The sequence below is a fragment of the Erythranthe guttata genome, chromosome 2 (assembly GCF_056151865.1).
Source record: "Erythranthe guttata isolate IM_541 chromosome 2, IM_541, whole genome shotgun sequence".
NCBI lineage: Eukaryota > Viridiplantae > Streptophyta > Magnoliopsida > Lamiales > Phrymaceae > Erythranthe > Erythranthe guttata.
The window spans coordinates 2,028,836-2,054,067 of NC_142534.1; the positions used below are offsets into that span (position 1 = coordinate 2,028,836).

The 25,232-nt window shown below is 36.8% G+C and overlaps 3 protein-coding genes and 1 pseudogene across 14 annotated transcripts; all 4 read left to right on the forward strand.

Annotated features, from left to right (window-relative positions):
- Positions 1 to 417: 417 nt before the first annotated feature.
- On the forward strand, positions 418 to 7,442 carry LOC105957484 (FAD-linked sulfhydryl oxidase ERV1). Of its 9 annotated transcripts, none has more exons than XM_088823711.1 (11): positions 418 to 803; positions 1,733 to 3,450; positions 4,208 to 4,280; positions 4,877 to 5,185; positions 5,726 to 5,803; positions 5,914 to 5,961; positions 6,152 to 6,216; positions 6,445 to 6,522; positions 6,631 to 6,792; positions 7,055 to 7,154; positions 7,239 to 7,442. In XM_088823711.1, exons 2-4 carry the CDS (start codon positions 1,920 to 1,922, stop codon positions 4,881 to 4,883), a joined length of 1,611 nt encoding a protein of 536 aa, XP_088679837.1. In that variant the 5' UTR covers positions 418 to 803; positions 1,733 to 1,919; the 3' UTR covers positions 4,884 to 5,185; positions 5,726 to 5,803; positions 5,914 to 5,961; positions 6,152 to 6,216; positions 6,445 to 6,522; positions 6,631 to 6,792; positions 7,055 to 7,154; positions 7,239 to 7,442. The 9 variants fall into 9 exon arrangements, with proteins under 9 accessions (XP_088679837.1, XP_012836858.2, XP_012836857.2 ...); XM_088823734.1 differs by having other exon boundaries at positions 433 to 803; positions 1,733 to 3,886; XM_088823722.1 differs by having other exon boundaries at positions 448 to 803; positions 4,893 to 5,185.
- LOC105957485 (small ribosomal subunit protein uS14z/uS14y/uS14x) lies at positions 7,032 to 7,247 on the forward strand. Its single transcript, XM_012981406.2, has 2 exons — positions 7,032 to 7,154; positions 7,239 to 7,247. Exons 1-2 carry the CDS (start codon positions 7,032 to 7,034, stop codon positions 7,245 to 7,247), a joined length of 132 nt encoding a protein of 43 aa, XP_012836860.1.
- Positions 7,443 to 8,193: 751 nt separating the features above from the next.
- Positions 8,194 to 10,081, forward strand: LOC105957483 (putative pentatricopeptide repeat-containing protein At5g37570 pseudogene; annotated as a pseudogene).
- Positions 10,082 to 14,737: 4,656 nt separating this feature from the next.
- LOC105957480 (QWRF motif-containing protein 2) lies at positions 14,738 to 18,834 on the forward strand. 4 transcript variants are annotated; one of them, XM_088823767.1, is made up of 7 exons: positions 14,738 to 15,004; positions 15,149 to 16,518; positions 17,454 to 17,573; positions 17,765 to 17,881; positions 17,969 to 18,058; positions 18,171 to 18,278; positions 18,388 to 18,834. In XM_088823767.1, the coding sequence occupies exons 1-7, from the start codon at positions 14,980 to 14,982 to the stop codon at positions 18,436 to 18,438; spliced, it is 1,881 nt and encodes a 626-aa protein (XP_088679893.1). In that variant the 5' UTR covers positions 14,738 to 14,979; the 3' UTR covers positions 18,439 to 18,834. The 4 variants fall into 4 exon arrangements, with proteins under 4 accessions (XP_088679893.1, XP_088679888.1, XP_088679880.1 ...); XM_088823762.1 differs by having other exon boundaries at positions 14,753 to 15,004; positions 17,451 to 17,573; XM_088823754.1 differs by having other exon boundaries at positions 14,985 to 16,518; positions 17,451 to 17,573.
- Positions 18,835 to 25,232: the final 6,398 nt, after the last annotated feature.

Below are 25,232 nucleotides of genomic sequence, written 5' to 3' on the forward strand. Positions count from 1 at the left end.
GTGACCAAACATTTTACAATTATAGCGAATTTATCACTTATTTTGATAACAGTCGGGTTGATTGGTCGTTCTTAGGGGTGGAAATTGGAACGGAAATTCCGATTTCCGCCGAATCCAATCCGAAATATTCTGATTTTGGAACGACTTTTTCAATTTCAAAATTCTGATTTCTGAAAATTTCGAAAAAAATTGGATCGGAATCGGAAATACATAATAGAATTTCGGAATTTCCGATTTCCGATCCGAAATTATTCCGATTTTTCTAATTATAATATTAACATTTATTACTATATATAATATATAATATATGTATATATCTATCCGCCTGTACTAATTACTAGTATGTTACTAATATTTTTTTTCCAATTATTATTTTATATATATATATATATATATATATATATATATATTTTGGACATATTATTAATTTTTAATTTTCTAAAACATACAAAAGTCAAAAACTCAAAATTTATTAAAATTACTTCGAAACCCTAATTTCCAGACTCTCTCTCTCAGCAATCCGACCTTTCTTTCTACCCCACCACCACCAGCGCCTTCTCCGACGACCACCACCACCACTGCCTCCCGGTTCTCCGACGACCACCACCACTAGCGCATCTCGGCTCTCCGACGACCACCACCAGCAGCAGCGCCTCCCAATTCTCCGACGACCACCACCACTTGCGCCTCCCGATTCTCCAACCACCACCATCGCAACCAGGCCTCCCGGCTCTCCGAAGACCACCACCACCAGCGCCTCCCGGCTCTCCGAAGACCACCAGCAAAGCCGCTCTCTCTATCGGGTACTTTTAGAATAAATCTAATTTAATTGATTCAAATTTAATCTAATTTTATCTGTGGTGTGTTTTTGTTTTTGTGTGAGTATGTTCTGTTTTGCTACTGTGTCGGTGCTCCTTTTTTTTTTTTTTTTTTTTTTTTTGGAAAATTCCGAAAAATTCCGAAAAATTCCGAAAATGAAGATTTCCGAAAAATTCCGATTTTCCGAAAATTCCGAAAAAATCGGAATCGGAATCACTTTTTGAATTCCGAAAAAATCGGAATCGGAATCGGAAGTCGTTTTGGACTTCCGAAAAAAATCGGAAATTTTCCGAAACACCCAAATCCGATCCGATCCGTCCGATTTCCACCCCTACTCGTTCTCAAGTCTTCTTGACAAGGGAAGAAATGATTATAAGATGTGATGAATTTCTAATGTCAATCGATCTTGAAATTGAAACATAATTTGTGTAAAATTATCACTTAAAAATCTCTAATCGAAGTGTTCGAGTTCGATCGGTTAAAATGTGACCATTGAAATTGAAACATAATTTGTGTAAGAGATTATCACTTAAAAATCTCTAATCGGAGTCCTCGAGTTCGATCAGTTAAAATGTGACCAAACATTTACGATTAGAGGAGTGAAGGCACTATGATTAGAGAATACTGCGAGGATCTACAATTTTTATCATCACTGCATCGTCTACGATTTTTATCGGATTAAAATAAAATTAAAAACTTCCCAATATTGAATTTATAGATTTTCTTGAAATTGAAAGAGAAGTTGTATCCTAGAAAATATTTTTGCTCTATAAATTTTGTATGTGCATGTTTTAACAATCCCACTCCATAAATCTATCTAAATTTAGTGCATTGAGTCAAAATCAAATCTCATTGCTTGAGGTACAATCCAACCCCAATTTCAGTATTTTAACATTTATTAGTATTTTTACAGAAAAATAGTAACACTAAAAAAAGAAAAGGTTTAAATTGCTGCTTGAAGCCGCCGCGAACAGAATCTCTCAATAAATCTTCCAGTTTTGCCCGTTAGTGGGAGTGTCGGAGTTTTCCCACAGTCGCAACGTCCGCCGGAGATAGCCGCAATTTGGAGTTAGGGTTTATTTAAATTACAGAAATCTCTAATGCGCTTCTCTTCAGAATTGGAGCATTCGTCTTCAGCTATATTATCCCTCTTGAGAGGTTGCAAAACTATCAGGGATTTCAACCAAGTCCACACCCACATCATTCGCGGAGGCTGTGATCAAGACCATTTCTTGATTACCCACTTCATTTCCATCTGCGCCGCCGTTCTTCCCTCCAATCTCTCATACCCCGCCGCCGTTTTCGACTGCGTTACCCGCCCGAATATTTATCTATGGAACGTTTTGATGAAATCATACTGCCAGAACTCTTCTCTGAACGAATGCTTCTCGTTTTTCAAAAGGATGAAGAGGGGGTTGGATGTGGTTCCTGATAAGTACACCTTCCCTTCTGTGATTAAGGCTTGTTCTAACGTTTCGGCTCTGGAGGAGGGCAGGGTTCTTCACGGGGTGACGGTGAGGTGTGGCACTGATGGGGATGTGTTCGTGGGGTCTAGTTTGGTCGACTTTTATGGCAAGTGTGGGCAGATTGGCTGCGCGCGTAAGGTGTTCGATGGAATGTCTGTGAGGAATGAGGTTTCTTGGACAGCCATGATGGTTGGGTACCTGAGTTTTGGGGATATGGCTGCTGCGAAATCCTTGTTCGATGAAATGCCTAAGAGGAATACGGCGACGTGGAATGCGATGATCAAGGGGTTGGTGAGGTCGGGCAATTTGAATTGCGCAAGAAACCTGTTCGACGAAATGCCTGTTAGAAACGAGGTTTCGTTTACCACCCTGATCGACGGGTATGCCAAGGGAGGTGACATGGCAGCTGCGAGATCCTTGTTCGATCAGTTGACTCATAAGGATTTGTTTTCATGGTCTGCTTTAATGTCGGGGTATGTACAAAACGGGAAGGCATGTGAGGCAGTCAAAGCTTTTTCCGAAATGCAGGATTCAAATTTGAAGCCAGATGAATTCATAATGGTGAATTTGATGTCTGCCTGTTCTCAATTAGGGTGTTCCGAGCTAGCAAAATGGATCGATTCCTACATGAAAAACGGATCCTTTGACCTAAGGCGCGCCCACGTGGCTGCAGCTCTCGTTGACATGAACGCAAAGTGTGGCAACATGGAGCGAGCAGCTTCACTGTTCGAAGAAATGCCTAAACAAGATTTGATTTCGTATTGCTCCACAATCCAGGGCTTATGCATCCACGGGTTCGGTTCCCAAGCCGTTCACCTCTTCGATAGGATGATAAATGAAGGGATAGGGCCTGATGACGTGGCATTCACCGTTATCTTGTCAGCATGCACCCACGCTGGACTCGTTGATGATGGGTGCCGTTTCTTCGAATTGATGGTTAATAGCTACTCGATCAATCCAACTCCAGATCATTATGCGTGTATGGTCAACCTTCTTGGAAAATCGGGAAAGCTTGAATCTGCTTACGAGCTTATACGGTCAATGCCCGTGGAATCACATGCCGGTGCGTGGGGTGCTCTACTCGAGGCTTGTAGGGTCAACTGTGATGTTGACTTGGGTGAGGTTGTGGCGAGCAGACTCTTTGAACTCGAGCCTCATCATGCTGGTAATTATGTACTGTTGTCGAATATTTACGCGGAAGCTGATAGATGGAGTAACGTGTTTAACGTGAGGGATAAAATGAGTAAGAGTGGAGTTAGAAAAGTACCCGGCTGCACTTATGTAGAGTCAACTATGGCCGCCTGATTCTTGAATTTTGCCCCCACAGTCGAACATGTGCTTCATATGCAAAGAAGTTGTGCAATGCAGTTCTAAAATTGATGCTTCTTCGGCCCCTTTTGAAGCCGCTACGCTACATTTTGAGCAGAGTGCATCTCAGTATATAACCAATGCCATTTTCCCCTCTCAGTGGTGGAGCCAAGGGCAATGGGGGCCTCCACCCCCTCCACCCCCTAGTGAACTTTTTGTGTATATTGTAGCCAGATGAAGGCAAATCTTGGTTATGCAGCGTTCTACGGTGGAGTGGAATTATCGGAACTAATGTGAATAATACCTAATTGCGTTTTTTTTTGAAAAGTTTGCTATATTTTGTTGACCTCGGGGATTGTGATCGTAGTGTTTTATTAACGGTGAAGTGTTCTAGCATTTAAGTTTGTTAAATGTAGGTAGGGTAATCGATTTACGAACTGTTGTTTATACTTGTTATTTGTAGCTTCGGGAAGGAGTGTTCTTCACTAAGTTGTACAGGAATATATTTGATTTTGTTGAATTGCAGATTGGTACATCAAATTAATGGATCTGATAATTTCTTGTGTTGCCTATTTTTTTTTTTTTTTTAATTATTATTATTATTATTATTACAGGGCAAGTCAATCCAACAAGAAAACAAGATCTTCAACGAGCTACGGCCGACTTCTCTTCACACGAGCTGCTCAGGTTTTCTTCCGAGACTTTCACCTTTTAAACGTCTGTTCGTCGTCTATTTAATCGAAATTGCTGTCACTAATCAATCTCCAATTGATTGCTGCATTAAAAAAATGCTGGTGAAAATACTTTGAATTTAATTGTTCTAGTCAATGATTAAACACTCTTATTTGATTAGTGACCAAACATTACTTAAATGATAAAAAAAAAGGAACAATCGTGGAAAAGTGGTTAAGTTACTATGATTATAGTCTAGAGAGCAGTTAAAGTAGGGTTTCGGGTTTTACTTATATTAACAAACATGACTTTAATTGATGGATGTGTTACATTTCAACTGATGAACACTTTTAGTGTAGTGTGCAAGTCACATGCCTTCATTATTTTCCACCACCAACATCATTTATTCAATCATTTCATTAAATTAAATTTAGTTCATATTAATTATTATGACCTCAACAAGATTCTGCAGATATAGTTTAATATATCTGTTTGTTTGTTGATATATAGATTCCATATTACAATGTGGGCTTTATTAGATAATAGATACTATGTAGATAAATAATTGAGAAAAAAATTGTAAAAGATATACATTTGAACCGCCGCTTTAGCCGTTAATCTTTGAAGCGACGAAGGGAAGGCCGGCGGTGTTTGTCGTTGAAGATTGTTGGCGTAATTGTGTCCCATCTCCGAAGCCCAACCGCCAGCAACAAATGTCGGAAAATCCGCTTCATCATCTCTTCCAAGCGTTCGGCAAAGTGTCGGAGTGTGTGCAGACACATCTCTCACAGCTCACTCAACGCCCCGCCGGGAAAAAATCCCTGCGTTCTCTAAGCACAAACCGGAACCCCCTTGTATCTCTCTCCTCAAATTCCGGCGCTGACACTCATATTCTCCAACCGGCCGAAATCCTTCAAAAGGTTGCCGCCCCTTTTTTCGTACTTGCACGATTCTTTTTACTCATTAGTTTGCTAATTTTGCTCTGCAGTAAGTAGAGTGAACTTATGTGATGAACAACACAACTGTTTGATAAAAGTCCTGAATGAACTTTTCCTTTATGCAGTTTCGTTTAACTAGTAAGTAATATACAAGGTCAAAACTTTGACAGTGTATACCTGTGTTTTGTGGATGAAGTAGCAACTTTTTTCTTTCTTAACTTCAATAATCGTAATAGGTGAATCGTGTATTGCTGTAATTTAGTAAGCGATAAGAATTGATTTTCGGCTGAAAAAAAAAAACCATGTATCAGCATAGTTCAAGTAACTGTTCAACTCCAGTTTGGTACGAATCCAAGTCGGATAAATATTCTTCGCTGAGTTCCACCACAATATATGTGATCTGCAGCTTTTGATATAATGTCGTTTCTTTCATAACGCAAATATACACATTTAATTAACTGATCAGATACAAGTACGATAATTTCTATTGGTGTTTACGTTTTTTTTTTCCTTTTTATACAGGGGAAGTCTTCAAGTCCAACTACAAAAGAAGATCTTGGAAGAGCTACGTGGACTTTTCTTCACACGCTAGCTGCTCAGGTTTGCTTTTTGCTTCCCAGAATTCCTTTTTTATTCGTACGTTTTTACGAGAGATATTGTTGCTTAATCTGTGTGCTGGTTGTAAAAAGGTTTCCTATATTTTTTTTCAGTATCCAGATAAGCCAACTAAGCAACAGAAGAGGGATGTTAAAGAACTGGTATGATTGTTGTACATTGTCAATGACGTTCCTTCGTATTTTCTTATGCCATGTTGTTATGAACACTAATCTCGATTCGACTAAAGTTACCAAAGTACGATTTCTCTCGATAATCATATATGTCAGAGTTATTTTGTTTTCTTAATCATTAGTTTCCGAAAATCATGTCACTTTTACATTTCTCGTGCAGATGGCTATATTGTCTCGTATGTATCCTTGTAAAGAATGTGCAGATCACTTTAAAGAAGTTATAAGGTGCATACTCACTCTCCTTCGCAACCACCCCCAATTTTCTAACTTTCTATTTTTTTTAAATCTTTTTCGGAAAGTTAGGCAATTTATTTTGGCATATTTTCATAATCTTCGGAGATGCTTAGTGAAAACTAAAATAGGATTTATAAAAGCAATTAGAAGGCTCCGAAATTTCGTATTATTTCAATATTCCAATTGATAGACTTTTTCTGTATTTTAATTTCCGTACAGATCAAACCCGGTGGAGGCTGGATCTCATCACGAGTTTTCACAATGGGTATGCCATGTGCATAATGTTGTTAATAGAAGGTAACTTATTTATAATTTGCTCTATATTTTTTTGAGTAAAATAAACTCTGGTTTATTTATTTTTTCTAAACTATAAATCAATGAATATTTTTACTCGTATTTCTACAGCCTAGGCAAGCTTGTATTCCCCTGTGAACGAGTCGACGCAAGGTGGGGCAAGTTAGAGTGCGAGCAGCGCGCGTGTGATCTACAAGGGACTTCAATGAATTTCAGTAATGAATTGAAATGAATTTGTATCGTATTAACATTAATACGACGAGTGCATCAACGGTACTTATTCGAAGATGTTATGAGCTGTATAATGACATTTCATATGATGTTTTGAATAGTTTATAAAATTGTCGAAAACTGTTACTGGTTTACGGTTTGTTGCTCAACATCTCACGATTCTCCTCCCCCGATTTATTGAACTTTATCCGATTGCATTTAATACCCCTATTGCACCTGCTTGGTTTTTTTTTTTCTGTACTTGTTTATCGATTGTGTGTGTGTGTTGGGATACGAATTAAATGATTTTATTTGGTTTCGACAGTCGGGTTTGCGGAAATCCACATGGATTGATTAGAAAGTACGGTCTGATGTGCTGCAGACAGTGCTTCCGCAGCAACTCCAAGGAAATTGGTTTCATTAAGGTATTTCTTTTCCGACCCCTTCAATTCTCTGTGCTAAGTTTCGTCTATTTTTTACATGACAAATTTATTGATTTGCAAATGCAGTATCGCTAAGCTGTGGTTGGCAAGGCTATTACAGCTATGAAGAGGATGTTTTTTTTTCTTTTCCCGATTTTTTCTTATGTTGGATTTCTAGAAGATGATTGGTGAATCTATTTGTATGATAGTGATTATTCTAGTCAATGATTCAACTCTCGTTTGATTTCTGAACCAACTAGCTTATATATTTGATTTCTGTTTTTTGCTTGATATTGAAAGCAACCTATTTCGACTTTGTTAAGTTATGTTTGTTTTATTTTCTCGTTTTTGTTTTGATCACAGCTGTGGTTGTTTGGTCGTTTTCAAGATTTCTTGACATTGGAAGAAATGATTATAAGATGTGATGAATTTCTAATGTCAATCGATCTTGAAATGACCAAATGAATTTGAAACATAATTTGTGTAAGAAAGTATCACTTCTAAATCTCCAAATTGAAGTGTTCGAGTTTGATCGGTTAAAATGTGACCAAACATTTTTACGGTTAGAGAATTGAAGGCACTAAAATTTGAGAATACTGCGAATTGATCACTCGTTTTGATCGCAATCGGGTTGTTTCGTCGTTCTCAAGTTTTCTTGACAAGGGAAGAAATGATTATAAGATGTGATAAAATTTCTAATGTCAATCGATCTTGAAATTGAAACATAATTTGTGTAAGAAATTATCACTTAAAAATCTCTAATCGAAGCGTTAAAATGCATCGTCCACGATTTTTATCGGATTAAAATAAAATAAAAATTTATGCTCTATAAATTTGTTAGTGCATTTTTTAACAATCCCCTCATATATGTATCTAAATTTAGTGCATGATTTTGGCAAAGTAGCATTGAGTCAAAATGAAATCCATTGCTTGAGCTACAATCCAACCCAATTTCAATATTTTAACATTTATTAGTATTCTTGCAGAAAAATAGCAAACAATAAAAAAAAAGGTTTAGTATAAAATGCTCAGAAAAATTGCTGCTTGAAGCCGCCGCGAAGAAAATCTCTCAATAAATCTTCCAGTTTCGTCCGTTACTGTCGGAGTTTTCCCACCGCCGCAACGTCCGCCGGAGATAGCCGCAATTTGGAGTTAGGGTTTGTACTTGTTTATTTAAATTACAGAAATCTCTAATGCGGTTCTCTTCAGAATTGGAGCATTCGTCTTCAGCTATATTATCCCTCTTGAGAGGTTGCAAAATTATCAGGGATTTCAACCAAGTCCACACCCACATCATTCGCGGAGGCTGTGATCAAGACCATTTCTTGATTACCCACTTCATTTCCATCTGCGCCGCCGTTCTTCCCTCCAATCTCTCATACCCCGCCGCCGTTTTCGACTGCGTTACCCGCCCGAATATTTATCTATGGAACGTTTTGATGAAATCGTACTGCCAGAACTCTTCTCTGAACGAAAGCTTCTCGTTTTTCAAAAGGATGAAGAGAGGGTTGGATGTGGTTCCTGATAAGTACACCTTCCCTTCTGTGATTAAGGCTTGTTCTAACGTTTCGGCTCTGGAGGAGGGCAGGGTTCTTCACGGGGTGACGGTGAGGTGTGGCACTGATGGGGATGTGTTCGTGGGGTCTAGTTTGATCGATTTTTATGGCAAGTGTGGGCAGATTGGCTGCGCGCGTAAGGTGTTCGATGGAATGCCTGTGAGGAATGAGGTTTCCTGGACAGCCATGATGGTTGGGTACCTGAGTTTTGGGGATATGGCTGCTGCGAAATCCTTGTTCGATGAAATGCCTAAGAGGAATACGGCGACGTGGAATGCGATGATCAAGGGGTTGGTGAGGTCGGGCAATTTGAATTGCGCAAGAAACCTGTTCGACGAAATGCCTGTTAGAAACGAGGTTTCGTTTACCACCCTGATCGACGGGTATGCCAAGGGTGGTGACATGGCAGCTGCGAGATCCTTGTTCGATCAGTTGACTCATAAGGATTTGTGTTCATGGTCTGCTTTAATGTCGGGGTATGTACAAAACGGGAAGGCATGTGAGGCAGTCAAATCTTTTTCCGAAATGCAGGATTCGAATTTGAAGCCAGATGAATTCATAATGGTGAATTTGATGTCTGCCTGTTCTCAATTAGGGTGTTCCGAGCTAGCAAAATGGATCGAGTCCTACATGAAAAACGGATCTTTCGATCTAAGGCGTGCCCACGTGGCTGCAGCTCTCGTTGACATGAACGCAAAGTGTGGTAACATGGATCGTGCATCTTCACTGTTCGAAGAAATGCCTGAACGAGATTTGATTTCGTATTGCTCCACAATCCAGGGCTTATGCATTCACGGGTTCGGTTCCCAAGCGGTTCACCTCTTCGATAGGATGATAAATGAAGGGATACGGCCTGATGACGTGGCATTCACCGTTTATCTTGTCAGCATGCACTCACGCTGGACTCGTTGACGATGGGTGCCGTTTTTTTCGAATTGATGGTTAATGGCTACTTGATTAATCCAACTCCAGATCATTATGCGTGTATGGTCAACCTTCTTGGAAAATCGGGAAAGGTTGAAGCTGCTTACGAGCTTATACGGTCAATGCCTGTGGAATCACATGCCGGTGCGTGGGGTGCTCTTTTCGAGGCTTGTAGGGTCAACTGTGATGTTGACTTGGGTGAGGTTGTGGCGAGTAGACTCTTCGAGCTCGAGCCTCATAATGCGGGTAATTATGTACTGTTGTCGAATATTTACGCGGAAGCTGATAGATGGAGTAACGTGTTTAATGTGAGGGATAAAATGAGTAAGAGTGGAGTTAGAAAAGTACCCGGGTGCACTTATGATTCTTGAATTTCGCCCCACAGTTGAACAATGTGCTTCATATGCAAAGAAGGTGTTCGGTGTAGTTCTAAGATCGATGCTTCTTCCTTAGTGGGGCCCGGTTTTGAAGCCGCTAAGCTACATTTTGAGCAGAGTACATCAGTTTATAACTAATGTCATTTTCCCCTGTCAGTGGTGGAGCCAAGTGTAATGGGGGCCTCCGCCCCCCAGTGAAGAAGGCAAAATCCTGGTTATGCAGCATTCGACGGTGAGTGAAATTATCTGAACTAATGTGAATAATACCTAAGCTTTTTTTTTTTTTGAAAAGTTTGCCATATCTTGTTGACCTCGGGGATTGTGATCGTAGTGTTTTATTAACGGTGAAGTGTTGTAGCATTTAAGTTATTTAAATGTAGGTAGTGGCAAGTCAATCCAACAAGAAAACAAGATCTTCAACGAGCTACGGCCGACTTCTCTTCACACGAGCTGCTCAGGTTTTCTTCCGAGACTTTCTCCTTTTAAACGTCTGTTCGTCGTCTATTTAATCGAAATTGCTGTCACTAATCAATCTCCAATTGATTGCTGCAGTAAAAAATGCTGGTGAAAATACTTTAAATTTAATTGTTCTAGTCAATGATTAAACACTCTTATTTGATTAGTGACCAAACATTACTTAAAAGAGAAAAAAAAGGAACAATTGTGGAAAAGTGGTTAAGTTACTATGATTATAGTCTAGAGAGCAGTTAAAGTAGGGTAATTAGTGGCTAACTAATTACTTACTTATATTAACAAACATGACTTTAATTGATGGATGTGTTACATTTCAACTGATGAACACTTTAAGTAGTGTAGTGTGCAAGTCACATGCCTTCATTATTTTCCACCACCAACATCATTTATTCAATCATTTCATTAAATCTAATAATTCATATTAATTATTATTACCTTAACAAGATTCTGCATTTAGTTTAATATATCTGTTCGTTTGTTGATACATAGATTCATACTACAATGTGGGCTTTATGATTAGATATTATGAACATAAATAATTGAGAAAAAATAGATATATAATATATATACACTAACATATTTACAGTAGACACGTGTATATTGCCATGTTTTTTAATGTATATATTGTACGTATCGAAATATATTGTAGATGTGTCTGTATTGAAGAAGAGAGACAAGACTTGGGTGATGAGCAACGAGGACAAAATTTTTTTGGACAAAATCTGATGCATTATAGGACTGTGAGTTACATAATGTAAGGATAAATTACGGATATACCCTTGAGATAAAACTAAATAAATTACGAATCTCTGTTGTATTGATAATTACAAATATGCCCTAAAAGTAACAACCTCTTACAAAAACTTAATAGAATTAATGAAGGGTAATAATATACGCATACAAAATTAAACATTCAGGCATTTTTTTACCATGACTTTTTAACTTTTTACCATAACTATTTACCTTTTATACTATTCCTATCCAATCCTATAAAATATAAAACTCACATTCAAAGTGAAAAAAATCAGATATTCAACAATTTTTGCGATGGATCCAAACAACTTGGACCCGAATGTAAGTTTTTCGTTTTTTTCCCACAACCTTATCTGCTCGTGTGGATTTACGCGAGCACTTGGCAAGTGCTCGTGTAAATTCACACGAGCAGATGAATTTTTTTTTTATTCATGTGCTCGTGTGAATTTACGCGAGAACTTGCCATGTGCTCGCGTAAATTCACACGAGCACATGAACAATTTTTTTTTTAATATTCGCTCGTGCGATTTTAAACGAGCAGGTGGCACCTGCTCGTTTAAAATCACATGAGCTATTTAATTTTTTTTTTAAAATTCTAAAAAAATTATTTTTTTTAGAACAAAAATAAAAAAAAATAAAAAAAAAATGACGTGGAAAAGTACTCGTGTGTTAACACACGAACATAGACATTCTACTCGTGTGTTTTCACACGAGCAGAACACCTCTGTTCGTGTGAAAACGCACGAGCAACACACTATTTTTTTTTTTTTTTTTTTTTTTTTTTTTTTTTTATCTTTTTTTGATTGTTTTTTTTTTATTCTTTTATTCGTTAATAATACAAATTAAAATATAATTTCGTTCGATACAACATAATTAAAATCCGTACAAATAACTAAATAAGTAAGTCCGATAACAACGTAATTAAAATACGGGCAAATAAGAAAAATCCGCAAATCCAAAATGAAACATCCGTACAAAAAACTAAATCCGAAAACCAATAGTCAGGTGCAAATAAAAATCATACACTAGCAAAAAATCCGAAACTAATACACAAGTCCATGCAAATAGTTAACATGTCCTACTGTCTACTCCGAGACCCCCGACCCCGAGTCCTCGGACCTCCCCCGCGATCCCTCCTAGGTAAGAGACGCAACTTGACTCATAAGACTTTTCCCCCGGCCTCCTGCCATCTACATTTTAAATAAGCACTTTATTAATATTTTATATAATAAAAAAAAGCATTTAAATAATGAAATGAAAAAAAAAAAAAAATTGTTGTGCTCGCGCAAAAACATGCGAGCATTTCAACAGTGCTCGTGTGAAATCAGGCGAGCACTGTTGAAATGCTCGCATGTTTTTGCACGAGCATCTTATAATTCAACTTAATTAATTTATAAAAAAAAAAAAATTTAAAAATGCTCGCGTGGATTTACACGAGCGCAGTGGACGCGCTCGTGTAAATTCACGCGAGCAAGCCAAAAGCCCGATTTTTTTCAAGAAATAAATTTATAAAAAAAAAAAATATATAAACGCTCGCGTGAATTTTCACGAGCGCAGTGGATGCGCTCGTGTAAATTCACGCGAGCGTCGCCAAAGTTCGATTTTTTTCGTTTTTTTTTCGGATTCGTAATCTACATAACAAGAGGATCGTAAAAACGTAAAAATTAACTCTCCGTTGACGATTTGCACGGGCTTTGCGAAAGAAAATCGAAAGGGTAGAGAGAGTTTTTGAGTTTTTTACTTTTTGTTTTTTGAAGAATGGTAAAAAATGTGCCTGACTGTTTAATATGTGCCTGCACAAATCATTTCAGATTAATGAATTGTCTAGATTACCCTTCTTGCTAAACAAACAAATTATGGGTAAATTGTGAGTAAACCCTTGAAGTAAGATAAAATTTCAGATTTACCCCAAGAGTAGATTTGGAAATTCAGAAGGAATATTTCATGGAGTTTTTAAGATTCTGAGTAATAATCAGAACTCTGTTAGGGTGTAATTGTAAAACAGAGAAGTAACTCGAGGGTATTTGTAATTAATAATACTACAGAGGCTTGTAAGTTATTTAGTGTTACTTGAAGGGGGTGTTTGTAATTTACCCTAAATTTAATATTGAGACTCACTAAAGTTTAATAAACAAAAAATGCAATTACTTTTCCCTACATTATTGCTCATTGATTCACTTTCCTTAGAATTAATCTATAATAAAGCTTAGCTTAAGCCCTTAGCAAACTTAAGTTGTACAACATTGAAATGAATTAAAATTAAGATTAATAAATCAAAAGAATGCATGGTACATATGTATCACGTTTGATTAGTTATTATTATATATATATTATAATATAATGTTCGAAAAAATAAGGTTGTTGATGAATCATTACTTGTTGGAAAATCAATGAAATATGTAAATTGTAAAAAAACAAAATAAAAAAAAAATGTAAATGAAGTAATAAAACAAAGAATATTCATTAATGCGTGAAAATCAAGAAAGATAAAAAGGAAGAATGGATAAAGACTGAAGGTGACGGTGCATCCTATACCAAAAATTGTACACAAACAAGAAACTTCTCTTTATGTTGTAGTTTTCAACTTTGTAATAATCCAATGCCCTTAATTTATTGCCTAAATATATTTTTGTCTAATTTATATTATCGCCCCCAATGTATACATACACATACACACACCATGAAATTATAGGTTATAGCTCCATAATTATACACACACTCCATGAGACTATAGCTTGCTCATTAGCTCCACAAACTTCTTGAGGTAAAACTTCTATTTTCTCTAGTCTCGATGTAAATTGCACTGAACAAGTCGTGAATGATGAAATTGATCTAGAAAATGCTGATAAGACAAAAAAAAAAAAATATCGTAAGATGTGGTACCCTACTTACTCCATTAATTAGGTCATTGCAAACTACTTTTAAAATAAATTTAGCCAAACGAACTTAATTGGTGATAAATTTCACTGAATTTGAAATTAATCTTTTTTATCAGCGTCAAATGTCAAATTTTCATTATGAATACTATAATAATTATCTTTAATTACCATCCTTCGCGGTAATTCTATTGCTAAATACTCATTTTAGAAATACAAGGTTAAAAAAATTTCAATATATTAAAAAAAAAATTATTTATAAAAAAAGTGTGAAGAAATTAAATATTGGAGTTAAAAAGAAGCCGTCAATGTCTAAAAAGACTTTGTGAAGACCAAAAAAGACGGTCGTGTCCCACTAAAATACACACAACCTTAAATTAAATTAAATTAATATAACTATTTATCCCAACACCAAAATATTAATCATAAAAAAATCAAGTAGAAGTACTTTAAAACATTAATAAACAAATGCTTATTAATTAATTAATTAATATTACAAAGTTGTTATGGTATGGTTAGCGTAACGTCCCTCTAAAGTTTCTAAACCCCGAACCCCACCCCTTGTGTGAATTTACCAAAAACCCCTCCGTTTCCCCCAAATTCTCACCCCACCACCACAAACCATCACTCTTTCTCTCTCTACACACACACACGCTTAGAACTGAGTCTCTCTCTCTCTAAATTCTCGCCGGAAAATCACAACTCTTCCCTTGAAAATTTCTATATCTAGTACAGCTGCGGTGGTGTACAGCAGAGCCCAGGAGCGGAAGAAACGAAAATCTCGGCAAAAAATGTCGAATCTTTCGAACACCCATTTCGATTTTTTGAGCTGCAGCGGAGTTTCCTGATCTTTTGTCGCGGGTTTCAGATGCTGCCGCCGAGAGGGCTTCTGGGTAAGTCTGTTTCTTCCTCGGAATTCAAAATGTGAGCGGCGAATTTCTCCCCCCCGCATGTGTTAGTGTGTTTAGTGTGTGTGTGCGTGTTTTCTCCTTCTTCAATTGTGATGATGGTGGCCGCTGTTTCTCTCCCCGGAGCAGCAGCTTCAACAACAACAACAGCCGACCCACAAACCCCCAAAATCACCACCGCCGAAAACGACCATGTCGGAAGACCGCCATTGTTGCCTTCCGAAAAGGACAACAACAACAACAAAATTTCAGACACGAAGAAAAAACCCAAATCGAGAATCGTGTCTTCCAGATACATGTCACCTTCAACCTCCACCTCCACCTCAAATTCATCCACGATTTCCTCCTCCTCCTCATCCTTTTCTTCTAGAAGGTTCCCCTCCCCTTTAGTTTCTAGAAACTCAACCCCTCTCTCCAATGCACCTTCTCCAGCCCCACCCAAGAGGTCCATCTCCGCCGACCGAAGGCGGCCCTCCGCCGCTAGGCCATTGACACCCGATCTGGAAGTTTCCGCCGCCACGAAACTACTCGTGACCTCCACCAGGAGCCTATCGGTTTCCTTTCAAGGAGAAGCGTTTTCGTTGCCTATTAGCAAGACCAAAGTTGCCCCTTCTTCCCCTAATTTAACTAGTACTAGGAAAGCAACCCCGGAGAGGCGGAGAACCAGTACCACTCCACTGCGAGGCGGCGGAGATCAGGCGGCAGAACATTCCAAGCTCTCCGATCAGCACCGATGGCCAGCAAGAAACCGTTCGACAAATCCCTTATCAATGAGCATGGATTTCAGCACCGTTAATGGGGAGAGGAGTAAGCTAATTAGTTCCATGAGTGGGGTTAGAGCGTTACAACAATCGATAATGATCGACGAGAGACGGCCTTCACTCGATGGCAGATCGAGTCTTGATTTGGGCTGCGGCAACTCCCAACGAGCCAGCGATGGCAGTTCGGTAAATAACGAGGCGTCCGATTCGGACAGTGTCTCGTCCGGCAGCACATCGGGGGTTCAAGAATGCAGCGGGGTTTCGAACGGATCCCGCAGAGGAATCGTGGGGTCGGCTCGGTTTTGGCAAGAAACAAATAGTCGGATGAGGAGGCTTCAAGATCCGGGCTCGCCTTTGTCTACCAGCCCTGGTTCGAAACTAATGTTGCCTTCGAAATCGAAACGGTATACGAGTAATAGTAATGGTTTGTCGTCTTCTCCTATTAGACCTTTGTCGCCTAGCAAGGCTATGACGGCTATGGGGTCTTGTTCGTCTTCTCCTTTGAGGGGGCATAGTCCTTCTCGGATCAGAAACGCGGCGGTTAGTACGATTAATAATAATTTTAACGACACTCCGTCGGTGCTTAGTTATGCGGTGGATGTTCGGAGAGGGAAAGTTGGGGAGAACAAGATTATCGACGCCCACTTGTTGAGGCTTTTGTACAATCGGAACCTGCAGTGGCGGTTTGTGAATGCTAGAACTGAAGCTGTCTTGCTCGTGCAGAAACGTAGCGCAGAGGTGATTTTCTTTTTTTTCTTTACGTCGAATTTTTTTACGTTGTTCTCAATGACAAGAACAACGTTGATGCAAATTTTAAAATTTCAATTGAATTTCAGAAATGATTATCGAAATGAAAATTAGGAAGAAGAGCACAATTAGAGGCGCAAATGGTCATGGTCAAACTTTATTTCGTTTCATTTGTGATCCTCTGCTATACGAGAGTAATAGATTAGTTTTAGCCATGATTAACTAAATAATTGGACTTTGTTTGATGTTCGGTAAACCCGATAATATTTCCTGGTCGACCCGGAAATATTATTTCATCACGGCTTATCTTGCCTTTTAGGAAGATTATGTATTAGACCTTCCATCGTCTAATAATACAATTGGGTTTTCATTAAAATTATTTAATCTAATCTTGGGAACCAAACGAGGCCCTAGCGTATTATACCTGTGTTTTAGGAATCTTGATAACTACGTCGTATTGTGTATGAATGTAAGAGATGCTTCGTGGAGAAGATGTGCAAGATGGAAGTATGTGTAATCGGTTAAAAGATAACGTTGACAAAAACATTAAGCAGTTTTTAGCCTTTAGGATATATATACATACTTGTGTCGTCTTTTTCCCGTTTTTCGTTGATTTCGTTATTACTACTTTTTGGAATAGTGATACGACCTAGATGTGCTTATGTGCTCGACTGCTAATCTTGATTTATGGTATTTTATTGGAAAAACTATGGTTTTTTTTGGTTTCGGTTTGATTCGTTTTCCATTCAAATATTATACTTTTTTTTTTTTGAGAAAACATTCAAATATTATACTGTGTGTGAAATCTTGTCGTAAAAAAAAACTGAGGAGGATACATATGTTTCGTTTTTCTGATAATCCGAGTTCTTACTTCTCTTAGTGATTTCAAATTGTCAAGAACCTAAAAAAATCTGTGAATGTAGCAGAAAAACCTGTGGAATGCGTGGATAACAATCTCCGATTTACGCGACGCTGTCACTAAAAAAAGACACAGATTGCAGTTGCTTAGGCAAAAGTTGAAACTATCTTCCATTCTCAAACGACAAGTAATCTCTCTCTCTTTCTCTCTCTTATCGTTATGGCAAGGGCAAAATGGTAAACTTAAAGAATCGAAACTCGTTTCACCAATCGAATCCTATTTCCCCTTGAAAGTCCATACACGCTCGCACATGCACAGATAAATCTTTATCCAGTTTCTCATATATGTAACGTGAGTTTCTTTTTTTTTCGATGATAGATGAACTTTCTTGAAGATTGGGCTTCTTTCGATAAAGACCACTCGGTTTCTTTGCTTGGAGCTACTGAATCTTTACGAGCTAGCACTCTTCGTCTTCCCGTTATTGGAGGAGCAATCGTATGCGCTTATCTTTACTCTTTATATACAAATTGGTTTTTTTTTTTTTTTTTTTTTTATAAATTAACGTGGATTTGTTTTTCACAGGCTGATGTCCAAAGCTTGCAGGATGCTATCGTTTCAGCAGTCGACATTATGCAAGCAATGACATCATCTATATATTTGCTCCTCCCAACGGTATATTATATATCTCCAAAATTTCGACACACACACACACACACACATATATATATATATATATATATATAAAGTCTTAAAATTAAAAAAAAAGTTTCACATATTTAATCAGGTTGAAGAAGTAAATTCATTAGTAAGCGAACTTGCAAAAGTCACCACAAAAGAACGAGCTTTACTCGAACAATGCACCGACCTTATTTCCTTGTTAGCAGCCATGCAGGTACATCCATACACCCCCCCCCCCCCCCCCCCCCCACCCCCCGACACACAACACACAACCGTTGTCTCTCTCGTTCTGTATCTAATTGTGTATATATAATTCATTACAGGTAAAGGACAGTAGTCTGAGAACACATATACTACAACATAACCGAGTATGAACGACGAAAAAAGCATGACAGAAGACTTTGTAGTAGAAACTGATGTATTTGACGGGGTCCGTCCACTCTCTACATGCTAACACCTAAAAAAAAGAAACTCGACTTTTTAGACCTAGTCGAGGCAGGCACCCATCGGAGGTTTATAATAACCAATTACCTAACGACACGTGGCGTTTGTTTATTTACCCGGAAGTAGAAAAAAATCAACATTATGGTGCTTCGCCTTACTAACTAAGCTTGTACACGTGGACTTGTTGTTTTCCTGTTTTCCGATTTTCTTCGACTCGTTTTTTTTTTCCCACTTTCCGGGGAGAGAATGGAAGACGGAAATGTATATATATTGTAGTAGTGTTCTAACCTTTTAATTTGTCATCAATCAATTCTTCTTTGTCTTAAGTTCTGTTTGTATATATACTTGCCTTTTTCACTAATTCAATTTTAATCACGACCGTCGATCTATATCTCTAATTATCCATTTTTTGAAAAGAAAAAAAAATTGTGAATTAAAAAAAAAAAGAAAGAAAATCCAATTCCAAGCTCTAATTACGGTTAATTAATCCTTTCTTGATGAAAAAGAAATCCGCTCTCCAACGTAGTCGTCTCCGACTCGTCTCCCTCCGCCCTCTGGACGTACGTCATTCTAGCTGCCGTTGATCGGTTGCTAACCCTAATATTCAAATCGAGGGAATATATAAATCCCAGCGACTTGGAATTTTTTTAAATTTATTTAAAGCTAATATTGGCAATTATATCGTTTTAATTGTATTTTTCTCGGTGTTCAAAATGTGCTAATCAAATTTTACACACACACACACACACGCACACACTAACTTTATGATATATATAGTGCAGTTTTAACACATGGATTAATTTTAAATATTTGGTAACAAAATGTTGATAAATTAATTTTAAATAATTGGTAACAAAATGCTGATAAATTAATGGAAAAAAATTAAAACTAAAAAATATGATCGGATTTAATATTTGTTTGAGATCAAGAAAACAGAAAAATAGAACGTATTAAAAAACCATTATTAGTTGTACGTGAAAACACCACTAGAATAAAACGTAACTAAAAAAAAAAAAGAAAAAGAAAAAGAAAAAGAAAGAAACAGAAAAAGCAAGCCTGTGAAGAAAGAATATATCTCAGTACTCATCATCATCATCATTATCAGCGTCCTCCATGGGTGGCTGCGCAGCAACACCGGCCAAGAACTGATCGTGCATGGCAAGAAGTTCTTGATTGAGGCGGTTGTGTAGTCCGATGACGTTATCGGGAATAGGGCCGACGAAATCCTCGTCTCCGGGCAGGGCGACGAAGTCATCTTCATCACCTAAACCTTGTTCGGCCTGGACGATGTAGGGAAACGTAGAGACGTATGCCATGGAAAGTCGGCATACAGGGCAAGGCCGAGGGTGTTGACCTGCGCGGTACCATTGGATGATGCAGTCTCTGTGGAAGATGTGGTAACAATCTCTAAAATGGGCGTCTTGAATTCTGCAAAACAAATGGTCTAATTTCATATATATATATATATATATATATATATATATATATATATATATATATATATATATATATATATATATATATATATATATATATATACTTTGACATATAGATTCAAATAATTTATGTATAATTTGACAAATTATTTAAATGTATATAATCAATAGTATACGATGTATTATATATATATTTAATAATTTGACATATAGATCACAATTCACTATATACAATTATAGATTAAATGATACTTTGAATCTATAAAGTAGATTGAATTACACTTTGATTATTTATCACTATTGATAATACATATTAGATCACAGATTCACAATTGAATAGACGTCAATCCCTTCCTATAAGATTAATATAACTTGACATATATAATACACTATATAAGGTACTAGTTTAAAAAATATTAATGTCTGTCGTGTTAAATAACAGCAATTCATTTTTAGTAGTATAATCTTCTGTTAAATTTTATGTCCAAATTTCTATTTTGAATTTGTGACTTATTTCAGATTTTTTTTTATTGCAAATTGACTTATATTTTGGGGCGTTTTGTTAAAAGAAAAGAGTAATAATAAAAATAACAGTAGTAAAAATAATAATAATAATAATAATAATAATAATAATAATAAACTATAAGTTGAAAAGAAAATAAAAGATTGGTAGCTTATAAAAAAATAACAATTAGTGAGAACCCCCTCTATCATTTTTTTAATAAAGGTAGGTCCATCCCCTTTTCTTTTATTAGTGATAGATCCGACTTTTTTTTATTGTCAAATTTACCCTTCATTCCTTATTATTCACTCTCAACTACTTTAATGCCTATTTAATTATAATATTCGTTTATTTATTTAAAAATATTTATTTTAATTTTATTTTCGATTTTAATTTTGAATTTTTTTTCAGTTTTTTATTTGAAATCGATTATAAAAATTTCTAAAAATAATTATATATATTTTTTTAAATCAACTATTTCGAAATCAACTATTTTCGGAATCAACTATTTCCATAATCAACTATAAATTACTGAAAAAGTTACCTTTTTTGTTCGTTTATTTCCCTAATCAAATATAATATTTCCGTAAACAACTACATTATTTGCAAAATCAACTATTATTTTTTCAATTTTTCTAATTCATTTTTTCAGTTTTTTTTCTAGCTGATTTACCAAAACGACAAATTACTACATATTATTGAAAACAACTAAAAAACGTTGAAAACAACTAAAAATAAATAAAGTACAATTTCTTTTTCATTTTTTTAATTCAATTTTTTTTCGATTTTTTTATTCCAGCAGAGCATATTATTGAAAAAAACTATAAAAAAAATTAAAATCAACTACCAAAAAAACCAAAAATCAACTAAAAACTCTCGAAAAACAACTATAAACAAAATAGCATAATAACGAAAACAACTATATTGTTGTGTAACATGCCCATCATAAAAAATCGTCAAATAAAAAATTCAGAAAATTGCTTCTCAAGTAACAAGATCGAAGCATTAGAGGAAGACAAATCATTGCCGCAAAGTCAATTAGAATGGCCCTCCTCACATCATCCTTCCAACTCGACAATGGAGAGAAATCCTAGAACGAATAAAAAAATAAAATATAGATTGCCACAACCTGTTAATCCAATCTTCAACCAAACAAAACCCTAAAATCGCGGGCATGGAAGATATGAGATGACGGCGGCGGTGCATAACTGAATTGGAGGAGTGGAAGTCAGGCGGAGGTGTAATGGAGGAGTGGCGGCGGCAGTGCGGTTGTGGGGTTCCCAGCTCATCGTTGTCGAGATGTGGTGCCGCCTTCTTCCTCTCCTTGCCCCCGCCTCCGATGCTGCAGATTTTTAGGTAGAGAAAAGGAGAAGAAGAGATGGAGATAATATTTGACGATACAACGGTTGTTGGTAAAAAAAACGTGGCTAGGGTTTTATGTGTTAATTAGGGATAATATAGGTATAACACCTAATAATTATATAAATATTAATTTAATTAAACAATTAAAGGGGGTTTCACTATTATTGAGAAAGGGAGCGGATCCATCATAATATATCCTAATGTATTGGGGGTTCTCACTAATAATCCCTATAAAAAAAAATAGATTTGGTCAATTTTTTAGCCACGTGTAGAATTTTTAGGCTGACAAATTCGGTAATAGCAGATTAAGAAGATTAGGAGTGAAGTTAAGTAGGCAGCCACGTACACTTGTGTGTTTGCTTTCAAAATTTGTACTTCATTTTTTCCCTTTATCTGACCCATGCAAAATTAGTCTTGGACAAATTACGAAAACGATTCTTTCAATTTGATCAGCTTACAACAAAGAAAATTTATAATTAAAATGTGTAAATTACGGCAGATAAATTACTAATTTTAAGTATGAAATAATTTTATTTAAGGGTTTTAAATGGTTGGTTGAAGATTTGAAAGAAAAATCATTTTTTGGTAAAGAAAGGAATTTTCTAGCTATTTTATTATTAAAAAAATCGAAAATTTATAAATCTGTATAATTTCAGAATCTGGAAACTTGTTTAGTTAGGAGTCTTAGTATTTAATTTCACAAATTTTCAGGGATTCTAGTATCGAAATTAATTTTTCACGGATCCAATAAAAGAAAAAAATGGATTTTTATACGATTTGCACTCAAGGGCATTTTAGTCATTTTTTGCGTATTAACTGATTTATGTGGAAATTTGGTGTTTCGTGTGATTTATGCGATTGTGTGAATATTAATTTGTTATTGGATGATAAATGAAGTAATATATAATATTAATATAATAATGTAGGAGGTCGTAAGGCAACGAGACGTTGCCCTATTGGCTGCAGCCGATGCTCTGCAAGAGGCTTGTGCTTCGGAGAGATTGCTCAACTCCTTAAGGTAATTATTGTTTAATTAAACTTATATATATTGGGTAATTATTGATCTTAATTACAATTGTTTTATCGAATTTCGCAGCACGTTATCGCAGTTTCCTTTGGCGGAAGGAGACGATCTTCAGCCACATGTGGACAAATTCTTCGACCTTCAAGAAGATCTTAGCTCGAACGAGATTGATAATGCAGTCATTAACAAGCATAACCCCGTTTAGAAATAACGAAGAAACAGAATCAAAGTGCACCACCACTAATTCCGTCTAGGAAACCCTAAATCTCGCGCTCGAGTGCAAGAAAAATGCAATCAAATGGATAAAATCCGCAGTAGCCCTCGATCTCCAACCGGGTCCCGCTCAAGCGGGCCCCACAATCGTAGCCCCCGCGGCCCCCACCAAAACTAGCCCGTCGAAACTGAAGGCGGTTTGCGTAATTAAAAAGAATAAGAGGAGCGTCAATGCAGATAATAATACTAATACTAATACTAAGAATAATAATATTCGATTAATATTGGCTTCTTCGGAAAAGGAGAATAGAAAGGCGGAGTGGGAGTAAAGGGGAGCACGATGGGCCCGGCTGCTGAGCTGGCGGGGTCGTTGCTGGAGGAAAACAGGAAGCTGTTTTTGAGCTACGTGGAGAAGTACCTTGATGAGGTGGACAAAAGGAGCGCGCTGATTGGTTGTGATAATGAGCGTGAGGTGGCGGTGATGATGTATAAAGTGAAGATGGTGAGTGATTGGTTGAGTGTGTTTGCCAATAGAGGTTTGGGGAGTGGGAATAGCAATTTCGGAGAGTCGGAAGGTGGGATTGCCTGTGGGAGGGTGCGTGATAAGATTTACGGGATTTTGTTGAGCCATGTTGAGAGGAACGCTGCTATGGCTTTCGAACGTGATTAAATTATTTAAAGGGTCTATTAGATATAACCCCCTTAAACATTCAAATAATAGGGGTAGATCCAAATTTAAATTTGCCATTTTGATAAAAACCCAAACTTTTCTAAATTACATAAGTACCCTCAATCAAATCCCACAAATCCCGTTACTTTACCTATTGAAATAATATCAAATCCCTCTCTATTTTCCCGTTAAAACACTATCCCCACAAAACCACTATCAAAATCTGCAAAACGTCCCAAAGAAAACCAGAAATTTATACACCGGCGATTGACGATTTTCTGCACTCCGAAATCCCTCCATATTTTCCCGCCGGGTTCGCCGCTTCCACCTCCGACCGCCGCCACCTCCGTCACCGTTGTCGCCGGTGGCCAACGACGATAACAACGATATTGGCCATAAGCAACACCTCCACCATCGCCTAGTCCTCCACCACCACCACATCCGACCACCTCCACCTCCAAGACCGCCAAAAACGACCAAGACCTCCGCCGCTCCCGCATCCAAGGTCCTAACAATCAATTTAGGAGTGATATCGTCGTTCGCCGCCGTCGCCGTCGCCGTCACTGCTCCAATCTAAGGTTACTCAAATCTAGGATTACTCAAATCTAGGGTTTTGATAATTCTTCGGCCCATAGTTGATTAACGAGATGCATAGTCGAATTACATCTGTATTAATATACTATCCCATATCATTTAATAGACTATCCCACTGGTATAATTTTACTATGGATCTCGTTAATCGACTATGGGCCGAAGAATCATCAAAACCCTAGATTTGAGAAGTGACGGCGGCGGATTTGTGTTTTAAAATTAATAGACTATCCCATGTATCTAATTCGACTATGAGCTTAGTTAATTGACTATTGGAAAAATAATAATATATATGGAAACTGAATAATATGTTTGTTTGAAATACTAATCAATTAGGGTAATTTTCCTTATTATATGAAAACGATTAGGGTAAATAATAATATATATGAAAAAATAATAATATATATGGAAACTGAATAATATGTTTGTTTGAAATACTAATCAATTAGGGTAATTTTCCTTATATCGTGTAATAGACTATCTTATTGATCTAATTCGACTATGGATCTCGTTAATCGACTATGGATCCCGTATTATTCAACCACATAGTATATTAATAATTTCAATATAGTACATTAATCTGCTATGATAGTATATTACGGTTATAGTAGTGATATGAAATTGTGTTACAAACAATATACCACTGAAATGACAAGAACATTGAGAACAACACCAACGTAAAGTATTCCAACATAACCAATAAAATAGAACATTAATAATCTCATAATTTCAATCTAGGGTTTTGATAAAATACATAAACACATCATAACACAATCAAACCAATATGTCGAGTTAAAAAACTCTAGTACATTAATAATCTCATAATAGTATAATAAAATGATAATGGTAGTATCATGCGGTATTCATAATAGTATACTACTGTATTACAACGGTTTAACACTTAACCGAAGTTACCGAGCCATTAC

What these genes read in the sequence shown, in the direction of transcription:
- LOC105957480 (XM_088823754.1), top strand. Translation starts at nt 15,115, where the DNA reads ATGATGGTGGCCGCTGTTTCTCTCCCCGGAGCAGCAGCTTCAACAACA. An exon ending in CCGTTATTGGAGGAGCAATC is followed by an intron (nt 17,882 to 17,968) that starts GTATGCGCTTAT and finishes TGTTTTTCACAG; the next exon opens with GCTGATGTCCAAAGCTTGCA. An exon ending in CCTTGTTAGCAGCCATGCAG is followed by an intron (nt 18,279 to 18,387) that starts GTACATCCATAC and finishes AATTCATTACAG; the next exon opens with GTAAAGGACAGTAGTCTGAG.
- LOC105957485 (XM_012981406.2), top strand. Translation starts at nt 7,032, where the DNA reads ATGATTTTATTTGGTTTCGACAGTCGGGTTTGCGGAAATCCACATGGA.
- LOC105957484 (XM_012981403.2), top strand. Translation starts at nt 1,920, where the DNA reads ATGCGCTTCTCTTCAGAATTGGAGCATTCGTCTTCAGCTATATTATCC.